At 34.2% G+C, this 10148-nt stretch overlaps 3 protein-coding genes across 3 annotated transcripts; 2 read left to right on the forward strand and 1 right to left on the reverse strand.

Annotated features, from left to right (window-relative positions):
- On the reverse strand, positions 590–1172 carry LOC105155402. The gene is made up of 2 exons (XM_011071276.2): positions 857–1172; positions 590–777 (listed from the first exon to the last, which is right to left on the reverse strand). The coding sequence occupies exons 1-2, from the start codon at positions 1129–1131 to the stop codon at positions 645–647; spliced, it is 408 nt and encodes a 135-aa protein (XP_011069578.1). The 5' UTR covers positions 1132–1172; the 3' UTR covers positions 590–644.
- Positions 3336–6539, forward strand: LOC105155403 (nuclear pore complex protein NUP43). Its single transcript, XM_011071277.2, has 5 exons — positions 3336–4065; positions 5151–5220; positions 5573–5810; positions 5938–6011; positions 6134–6539. The coding sequence occupies exons 1-5, from the start codon at positions 3425–3427 to the stop codon at positions 6185–6187; spliced, it is 1077 nt and encodes a 358-aa protein (XP_011069579.1). The 5' UTR covers positions 3336–3424; the 3' UTR covers positions 6188–6539.
- On the forward strand, positions 7580–9735 carry LOC105155404 (60S ribosomal protein L10-like). Its single transcript, XM_011071278.2, has 4 exons — positions 7580–7730; positions 8513–9014; positions 9237–9318; positions 9460–9735. Exons 1-4 carry the CDS (start codon positions 7721–7723, stop codon positions 9532–9534), a joined length of 669 nt encoding a protein of 222 aa, XP_011069580.1. The 5' UTR covers positions 7580–7720; the 3' UTR covers positions 9535–9735.

Below are 10148 nucleotides of genomic sequence, written 5' to 3' on the forward strand. Positions count from 1 at the left end.
TTCTTTATGTTAACTGAAATTAAACTCGTTTGAAAATATAAAATTATATTTTTTTAAAATTAAAATTACACTTATTTCCTCTTTAAAAATTATTATTCTGGTCCCCTTCTATTAGAGTATGAATAGAAAATATTGATATTAGAAAAAAATACATAAAACTTTAATTTTAATCCTTATTTAATATTTTTATGTATATTTTTCTATTTTAAGGGGATAGTTTAATATATATATATGGAGTGATATTAATATTATTATATTTTTCTCCTTATAAATAAAGAATTATTACATGAGAATATTAAATAATGGGTAAAATTAAAATTTTATGTAATGTTTTTGCTAATGACAACATTTTTTACGAGATCTATGTTCCGTAAATTATATTATGACAAAACCAAAACTATATGACTTAATATATTTTTTCATCAATAACTTTAAACTATCATTTAATCTCCCAACCTATTTTCACACTTTTGCATGCATAATCATCTCCACTTCCTCAGATTTTAGTCCTTTATTTAGCTGAAGTATGATAAAAAAAAAAAAAAAAGAATTGGCAGAAAACCCTAAAGAAAAGGAATACGAGAAGAAGTTCTTGAACTGAATCTTTGTAGGAAACTAATTGAATCTGCACATATGTAATAATCTCAATACTCATCTTCCTTAGACAAGGAAAATATGAGGAACAGGCACAAAGGGACTACTACAAAAGCTGCAGCTTTGATCAAATCCTCTGCCCCTCTTGAAATCACACCAATTCTTGACCAATCTCCACTGTACCTGATGTTCAAACATTCATGTCCGAATATTACATGAACCCGCAAAGGACAAAAAGAGAAAAGATGTGTAAATAGTTTACCCTGCGTCGACGAAACCTAGAGCAAACACTCCAGTAGCAGACTGAATCAGAAGTTTAGTGCTGGGAAAAAATCTCAATGGAAAAAGGGTTTTGTTTTCTTTCTTTGGAGTTTCGTAGGAATCCTTTTTCTTGGCAAATATTGTAGGAGGGATCGCATTTGGTTTAGTGTTGGAATTTAGACAAGAGAGTGTGTTGGAGGAGAGGAATCTGATGTCTGTGATGAACATTTTTCTGGTCTGAGACTGAGTATGTGGAGTCTTCTTGTCTATGTTCATGTGTGGCTGTCATATGTTTGCAGCAAAAACAGGATAAGAGAGGCAACTATATAGTCATTTTGCAGGAATGATATGTGTGAATGTGTAATTATAATTGCAATTTGGGATAATTACACTGCTTTTCCCTAATATTTGGACTAATTGTACGTAAATTTTTGTAGTTTCAAAAATTACATTTAGTGTCCCTGATGTTTGATTCCGTTTAACAAATAGATCATGTCGTTAGTTAAAATTTATCAATTTTTTTTATTTTAGCAAAAAAATAATGAAAATTCTTATTTTTCTACGATTGACTTATTACTGATTATTGCGCGTCAAATAAATCTTTTTCGAACCAAGCTATCCTTATACATCTCTACGTGCTAGTGAGTGTGAGGAGGTAAATATGGATTTTTATTAATTTTTTTTGCTGATATCAACAAATTTGGTGAATTTTAACTGATGAATAAATCTATTTGTTAGACGAAAATAAATGTCAGAAATATCAGATGTAATTTTTCAAATTACAAAAATATACTAAATATTAGAGTAGGACAGCGTAATTATCCCTTAATATTTTGATTTGATATACAATTTGAGTTCGGAATAGAGCTTTTCTAGTCATCATCTTCTTCATATCTCATACTTTGATTTTTTAATTAGAAAATAGATCAGGTAGCCCTCAATTACAGCTCTTTCATGCGCAAGTCAGTCAAGTTCAATCCAAATATATACTTATCACATTCAATGCAACAACAATATAACTTACTTAGCATCTCGAGGTTATGTAGTATATTTATAAATTTGGTCCACTTAAATCAATTACATTAAAATAAGGTTAATATTTAAAAATTACATATTCGAAATGCATCAAAAGGTTGAGATCTAGGATGATGTCATCAAGTCGGATCGACCTATTACAACCTTGATAATTTTTGAGGTGACGAGAGTGGATTTCACATTTTTAAAATATTTTTTTGTTATTTTTTAATGGATATTTAATATGGAATTATTAATATATTTGATGAGCATTTGATATATTAATGAGTTGTATATTATTACTGATGGATTATATTAAAAAAAGTATCATTACTTTCTAAATATATTCGATAAAAAACAATTATAACATACATTATTTTGTTGGATAAATTTTATCATGTGTGAATTCTTGAATTTTGTTTATTTAAAATTTTAATTTGAGTATACTAATTATTATAAGTGAACTAATACAAATCAGTTCTTTTCATTCAAGAAATAAATAAAAAAATTAATTGATCCATGTAAGTATTTTAATTTTATGACAAATTATAATGAACTCTTTTTATTTTTCATAATTATAAATATTTTCTTGTTATTTGAAAAATTATAAATACACCTTTAAAATTAACGATCATTTAAAATATATATAATTGTGACAATCTATTGTAAAAGATATATTAGATGATCGTTAATTTAAAAATAAATATTTACAATTATAATCAATACTATATAAAAAAAAAGCTCATTTTCAGTCACAAAATAGTTACTTACGCCATGATATTAATTTTTTAAAATTGTAAAAAATATTCTTATTTATTTTCATCCAATCCTACTTAAATTCTTTCTTTCACGTACATGACCATAATCATCTATCTACATTAATATGAAAATTTAAGCCACATTAATTTTTTTTATAGCAATAACATTTTTAAATTATAACATAAATTAAAATATAAATAATTATTTATATATATATAGAACGACGTCGTACTGCAATTGCTAGTATTTTTTTTATTAAAAAAAAAACATCTTAATTGACCTCATAAAACCCGTCCATAATGTTTGGTTTCAATTTTACTTTATTTTTGAGATGGACTAAAACATGGACAATGTTTGTCTTGATTTGTCTTGAAAATTTTGGTGGTGTTTTGAAATGTTTTGCAACAATACTTCATTTGTTTTTTGTCAAAATAAGTTTACACTAATTATAGGCCCTACTAATATATATATATAAGAGATATGATTTGACAATGAACAGTAGTTTTTGTCTCATACTAAACAACATAAAACATACCATACTTATTTTATATTATTTCCAAAAACAAATCCAAACATACATACTATCTCTAACACATATTCATTTATCTTTATTTTTCTCTCTGTATCTCCACAAAACACATCAAAATAAGTTAAAAATGAAACCAAAACGGTCGTATTCTCCTTCAATTTTAATTCTTATTCCCTCCCATGGCAGCATCACTTTCCACTTCGCAAACAATTTCACTCACTCGCTTCAAAACCCCACCCCTAAAGGCCAAAACTACGACTCCCATCAATGGCGCTCTCCCCCTCAACCCACCCCGTACAAATCCATAAACTCCCCCAATTCGCATACATCGACGCCCTCCGCTGGATGCCCCATTTATCCACCTTCACCCGCCACATTCTTCTCGCCACCTACGACTCCGATAGCTCCACCCCTTCCCTCCAAACCCTCACTTTCTGCCCTTCCCGAGCTGCTCCTTCTCTCACCCCACAAGCTTCTGTCACCGCTCCTTCAAGAATCACCTCTTTGAAAATCTCCCCCTCGCCGTTAACTCCCTCCAAGCCCATCGCTGCCGCTTCTGCCTTTTCCGGTTCACTTCTCTTCTATTCAGCTGATTTGGTGAATGGGACTTTGAATCTCGAGTTCTCGGTGCCTGAAAAGGGGTTTCATTTGGGCCCCGTTTCGGGGATTGATTTGAATGAGAATGGATCGGAGTGTGTGAGTGTTGGGGAGGATGGGAGGGTCAACTTGGTCAGTATTTCGGCCAAGACGGGTTTTAGGAGGGTTTTTGATAGTAATGGATTGGTTTCGTATAGTTCTGTTAGGTGGGCTTCGCCTGTGGAGTTTGTGACCGGTGCATTCGGGTTTGGACTTCATTGGTGGGATCAGCGGAAGGCCGGCGGACCGGTGGCTTTGTTTAAGGACAATTGGTAATGCATTGGTAAAAATTATTTTTGAAAAAAAAATACTTGTGCTTTCTTAGTAAAATTTGCTTGCTTAATTACATTGTTTCTTGTAGATCATTGATCTTGTTAGTTGCACTTTGAAATTTGACTGTCACTCATGAATTTAAGTTGTCTTAGCCCACCCCACCCCGAGTAATTAAATAAAAAAGAATTGCGTTTATACAGTATGTTTCTTCAGAGGATAGTGATAAATATCAGAAAACCTTTTCCCAGATGTGGCTTTACAAGTATTTTTCATATCATGTCGGGCTTCAGGATATATCATATTTAATGAATGATCGCAGAGTTTCTTAGAAGGAATTCATTCTGAATAGTCCGAGGTTTGAACAGTAAAAGGAAAAAAAGAATAATTCTAAATCAGTTGTATAAGGCAGCAGGATAAGATTGTACCGCTGGCAGTGCTCTCTCATTAGTGAAAATGTGAAATGAGTAGGGATTTTCAGTAACTGCAGCTCGTGCCTTTAGTAGAGGGGACTGTATAATGGGTAATGGGTCGTAAGTATATTATGGTGTAGAGTGATTTAACCATGTGGAGCTGCATAATGTGTTGTAAGCAAATAGTTTATATCAACCATTTTACTGAATTTTCTACAATTTTAAATTTAAACGAATGTGAAAAAGTTAAACGATACGGTAGTGACAAGAAACATTGCTTGAAAAGAGCATGTGATGAGCAAGGTCACTCGAGTCTCGACCTAATCTTATTAGGAGTCATGTTGTCTCTAATCTCGAGTATGAATGAATTGTCAGCATCTATAGGCATTCTGGATGCAAAGAATTCTCTCAACTGTGTAATTAATTGACGAACCATTATTATTTAACTTGTCTTGCTTTATTCTTATCTTGAACTAAAGTTATGACTCCTTTATCTCTTAAGAAAGATACAGAAACAAGTAATATATACATTGCTGCATGATCCTGTAGAAGGAATAGGAAAGACCCTACTGAAATTCCTACGATTGGAGGTTCTTGTGTTTGGTTAGACTTCCTTCCAAGGATTAATGTACTGTTATTTTGCTGACATATGTTTTCCATGATGATATTAACAGGACAGGAGGAACTGCTTCTGGTATTGTTCATGCCATTGATATACATCCATCACGAAAACACACTTGCCTTGTAAGATGTTAGTGTATCTTGTTAGTTTGTTTTTGTTGAAAATAAGACTTCCTTACGAGACAGTGGTAATATTTAATGTGGAAGGTTATTGTTGTCATCTTGCCTGTTTTCATATTGGGTTCTTCCCTTATTCCCGAGTTCCACATTCTGCCTTAAAGGTGGTTGGTGACATAATGTGGCTGAATGAGTTCAGCCTTTAGGATGTCGCCGATGTGATGTGGTCCTATATACTGCAGGGGAAAAGAAATTGCCTAAAAGTCCTGGAAACACAATATATAGAGATTTTCAAGTCTTTCATGCTTCGGTTCTCAAGTTCTGGCCTTTAGTTTTGCTTCTATTATTGTGTTTGAAGGCAGGAGGCTCTTCTGGTACACTGTTTGCATGGGATATTCGTTTGCCAAAACAACCTATTATACTGTCTGGGGTTGGTGTTGGTGATGCACCTGCAAATTCACTCGTAGAAAGTGACATATGGGAGGTCCAGTACGACAACTATACACATTCTTCCAAGATCATTAACTCGTCATCATCTAGGATTCTACCTGCTATGATTTGTTCAGAGGATGGAATACTTGGTGTGATTGAGCAAGGTACTTTCACATCCTTATCACCCCATGATTAAGAACTTTTATTTTGAACCTGCTTGTTAGTCTGAAGAGACTGCATGTGAAAATATGTCCTTGATGGTTGAAGACTGATCTGTTTCAACTCAATTAGGTGAAGAACCAATAGAGCTTTTGGCTGAACCTTGTGCAATAAATAGCTTCGACATCGACAGACAAAACCCATCGGTACGTAAAAATCTTACCATCTCACAAACCTGAGGACTCATTCTCTTACCAGTTACCACGTGCTCGATCTTTTACTCCAATTTCAGTTTATTCTTCCTTTTCCTTCGTTCTACACCTTGCAGGACGTGATCTGCAGTTTGGAGTGGGAATCAATTGCCATCTTAACGAGGCCATAAGCTTAACTGATGGAGGTAGGCATTGAGATGGAGGAAGGAACAGCATCCCTGCGGTCTTGCTCAAATTCAGACTTAAAATGTAACCATACTGCATTGCGACATAGAACGCCATTGTAAGTACGAATCCGAGGAAACATAAGTGGAAATGAGGGAGTAACACCTATCTTGATCGGTATGATTATCATTAAGTTGCTTAGACACTGAACCTTCACATTCTCCTAGCGGCAGGGACAACTTAGATCAATTGTTGGCTGTACAACTACTGTAGTTCTCTTATATTTGAGTTCCTCTGTCTATTATAATCCTTACTGGACATATTTTTATGGGCAATATCTAATCTTTTTCAGTACAAGTGATGGTTAGAACATCCTAGATTGTTCCAAACCTTGAAAACATTCTAACTTTTCATTTTTACCTTGAACTGGACCAACAGAAAAGTTAATAATTTTGTTTGTAAAATGTGATTGAATGATAAATTTGATGAACATATCTTCTTCTTCGTATTACTTACTTTTTCTTAATATATTGTATTGTCGTTTTGAATGAATGAAATCTCCTTGATAGTTCAATTATTTTTCACCTTTTAATAAATTTTTTACTCTTCTCAATATTAATCGTAAGTAATGTGTTTTTCATTGCCTTCCATAACCCCGTCTCCATACTATCATCTCTGAAGAGAATTTTTTTTTCTGTAGAATAGAACTGTAGAATTTTGTCATCCCATTGGAGTAGAATGAGTTTTGTTTGTTTGTTGAAAAATATTTCCAATTTCAAGAAAATATATCTCAAATATAATTTTACTAGTTTGAAGAAAAATACATCACATCAATAATGATTCTTATGTTTTTTTATTGAATATTATATGCATCACATCAATTATCATAATTATATTTTTATCTTACAATCAATCACACATTGAATGAAGAATTTATATCATTTTTTTCTCATTTAGACGAGATAAAATGATAATTGCAATCTCAGAATCACAAATGGAAAAAATGCAAGCAATGTTTTTGTAATATTATAAATGAGCAAATTACCTTCTTATAAAAAAATTTTAGCAATTTACCTCTATATTTTTAAAAATGTAGCAATTTATTCCTTTGTATCGTTCAAAAGGAATTAATTTATCTTCTAAGATAAGGAAGTAAATTGCTTCATTTTAAAGAATACAAGAGGATAAATTGTTATTATTTTTTTATAAAAAATAGTTTACTTATTTACAATAATAGAGCATGTAAATTTACATTAATGTATTGATGATGTTTTTATATAATGTAATTATTGTTTTATTAAAAAAAGGAATATTTTCCCTTTAATTATAAGCAATGAGTTAAAAAATCCCAACCCAAACCACAACTCAGCCCAATATATTTGTAGTGGGCTAGTTTTCAGGAAAAGGCGCAAGCCCATAAGTAAGGCCACACCCTACATTTCCTATAAATGCTATTTCGTCCCCCAAAACCCTAGAGCTCTGTTTCTCTCGTTCTTCAAGCCTGGATCAGCGACGACGACCGAGACAGAGACTTCGCCATGGGAAGAAGTAAGTTTCTTCCGACCACAACTTACTTTGATTTGGATTTTCTTTTCGTATACGCGCGTATGTGTTTGTCTGTATGCTCTGTTGGATCCGCACTGTTTCTCCTTTTCGGTGCCCCCCAGAAGTTGGGTCGAACCAAATTTCCTTATTTGAAGTTGCTGGGGGAGAAATGGAGAGCAAGTGTTGAGTCGGCGGTGGGATGGCCCGAGCAGGGGTGGGCAAGGGGACGGGGGCGATGGCAGGGGCAAGGTCCGCACCTCTGCCGCCGCTGGTCGGGGAGAAGGTGGAGGGCACTGGTGGGGGGAAGAAATGGGTCTGTAAGGTAGAAAATAAAATAAAATTTTTATTATTAAGTTGTATCCAGATGAGCGTTACGAAAGTAATATGCTGTTTATCCAGATGAGTGAAATCGAATTACCAGCTAAGCTTGTGTATGTGTCAAGTTGTTTAGTTATGCTTACATGGGACTCTAGTTTTGATGATTACTTCAGGGACATGGTACAGTTGCACAGAGATTTTTCTGTCAATTGTTTTGAGTTTGTTTATTTTATGTTGGTAAATATGGGCATCTGTTTAAGTGCTTGTCAATGTAATTGGATTTGGCAATGAAGGAACATGTACTAACTTTATCTACTTGTGGGTGTACTCTTCAATTTCATGTATAGTGTGTTAACAGAGATGTAAAACAAGATAAGTTAGAGGGGTGTATTAGTAACTGCACGTTTGTTTGAGGAAGTTTATGTAAAATGTACCAGTGGTGACCCTGATGTATATCTTGTTTGTAGGACCTGCAAGGTGTTATCGTCAAATCAAGAATAAGCCATACCCAAAATCACGGTATTGTCGTGGTGTTCCAGATCCCAAGATTAGAATCTATGATGTGGGAATGAAAAAGAAGGGTGTGGATGAATTCCCTTTCTGTGTGCACTTGGTCAGTTGGGAGAAGGAGAATGTCTCCAGTGAGGCACTTGAAGCTGCTCGTATTGCGTGCAACAAGTACATGACCAAGTTTGCTGGAAAAGATGCTTTCCATTTGAGGGTCAGAGTCCATCCCTTCCATGTGCTGCGTATCAACAAGATGTTGTCATGTGCTGGAGCTGATAGGCTCCAAACTGGCATGAGGGGTGCTTTTGGCAAGCCTCAGGGTACTTGTGCTCGTGTGGCTATTGGCCAGGTCCTTCTTTCTGTTCGTTGCAAAGATGGAAACAGTCAGCATGCTCAGGAGGCATTGCGCCGTGCAAAGTTCAAGTTCCCTGGTCGTCAAAGGATAATTGTTAGCAGAAAATGGTGTGTTAGCTTCTTAACACCTCTTTTCATTTTGGTCTTTTTGATGACTCATATCATGTAATTTATACTGAAGACCTCACCCCAAATATTTTACTTAATCTCCTAATACTTCCTTCCAAATGACTAGTTTTTGGCAACTTGTAATATTTGGTCAATTAAATGTGATTCTTACTGAAGACATCACTCCTGACTTGTAACTTGTTGCTCCGGTATTAATTTCAGGGGTTTCACAAAATTCAGCCGCAGTGATTACGTGAAGTGGAAATCAGAAAACAAGATTCTCCCTGATGGTGTCAATGCCAAGGTTTGTTACCTTAAAAATGAGGCGATGGAATTTTATAATTAACTTCCTTTTTGTCACAATTTCATTTTCTATAGCAACTTCTGTTGTGCTGGTTGATAGCCTGCACTCAGACACCAGGTACTCAAAACTTCTCTTTTGCAGCTTCTGGGATGTCATGGGCCATTGGCGAATCGTCAACCAGGAAGGGCATTCTTATCTGAGGGTCCAACTGCCTAGGATTTCTATGGTGGGTCTAGATTAAGCGCCCAACTTGACAGAGCTTTGGAGTTGTCTGGTTCATTGGTTTTTTGGATTCTCTTTTACGATTTCCGATCATGTTTTGTCTTATTAAAAGTGCTATTAAAACTGCTGACAAAGGATTTTGTTTCAATGTTGTGAATTGTGTTAAATTATCAGCCTCTTTGATTTTGGTATTCTTGCCTTGTCCCTTTGCACATTTGGTGTGTGTTTCAATTGATGTGTATGTTTGTTCCTTACTACCAACTGGATCTGGGATTTGTGGGTCAACATGTCATCAGTACAGATTGCAAAACAAATCCTTAGAAACACAATGTTGAATTAAAGGAGAATACATTTCTTTAAAAAAAAAATAGCCAATGCTTATGAGTGGAATTTTAGTTGTAGATAATCTATTATATATTCCCGTATTGATCACTCATTTTAGGTAGTGAAATTTTTACAACCTTTACTCTTAGTTTGATATTTCGATCATTTATTTTTCTTATTTTCTTAGTGTATATTTTTAGCCAGTAATTTGAGATATCAAACTTGAAAATATTTAGGGTTAATTACATTGATACTCCCTAATGTTAGGTTTAATTATACAGACA

Source organism: Sesamum indicum, linkage group LG2 (assembly GCF_000512975.1).
Source record: "Sesamum indicum cultivar Zhongzhi No. 13 linkage group LG2, S_indicum_v1.0, whole genome shotgun sequence".
In the NCBI taxonomy this organism is placed as follows: domain Eukaryota; kingdom Viridiplantae; phylum Streptophyta; class Magnoliopsida; order Lamiales; family Pedaliaceae; genus Sesamum; species Sesamum indicum.

Excerpts from the sequence above, each read along its gene's own strand:
- LOC105155402 (XM_011071276.2), bottom strand. The coding sequence starts at position 1,131 with ATGAACATAGACAAGAAGACTCCACATACTCAGTCTCAGACCAGAAAA. Across the intron at positions 778-856 it reads CTAGGTTTCGTCGACGCAGG|GTACAGTGGAGATTGGTCAA; the intron begins GTAAACTATTTA and ends TTTGAACATCAG.
- LOC105155403 (XM_011071277.2), top strand. The coding sequence starts at position 3,425 with ATGGCGCTCTCCCCCTCAACCCACCCCGTACAAATCCATAAACTCCCC. Across the intron at positions 5,221-5,572 it reads CACGAAAACACACTTGCCTT|GCAGGAGGCTCTTCTGGTAC; the intron begins GTAAGATGTTAG and ends TTGTGTTTGAAG. Across the intron at positions 6,012-6,133 it reads TCGACAGACAAAACCCATCG|GACGTGATCTGCAGTTTGGA; the intron begins GTACGTAAAAAT and ends TACACCTTGCAG.
- LOC105155404 (XM_011071278.2), top strand. Across the intron at positions 9,015-9,236 it reads ATAATTGTTAGCAGAAAATG|GGGTTTCACAAAATTCAGCC; the intron begins GTGTGTTAGCTT and ends TATTAATTTCAG. Across the intron at positions 9,319-9,459 it reads CTGATGGTGTCAATGCCAAG|CTTCTGGGATGTCATGGGCC; the intron begins GTTTGTTACCTT and ends TCTCTTTTGCAG.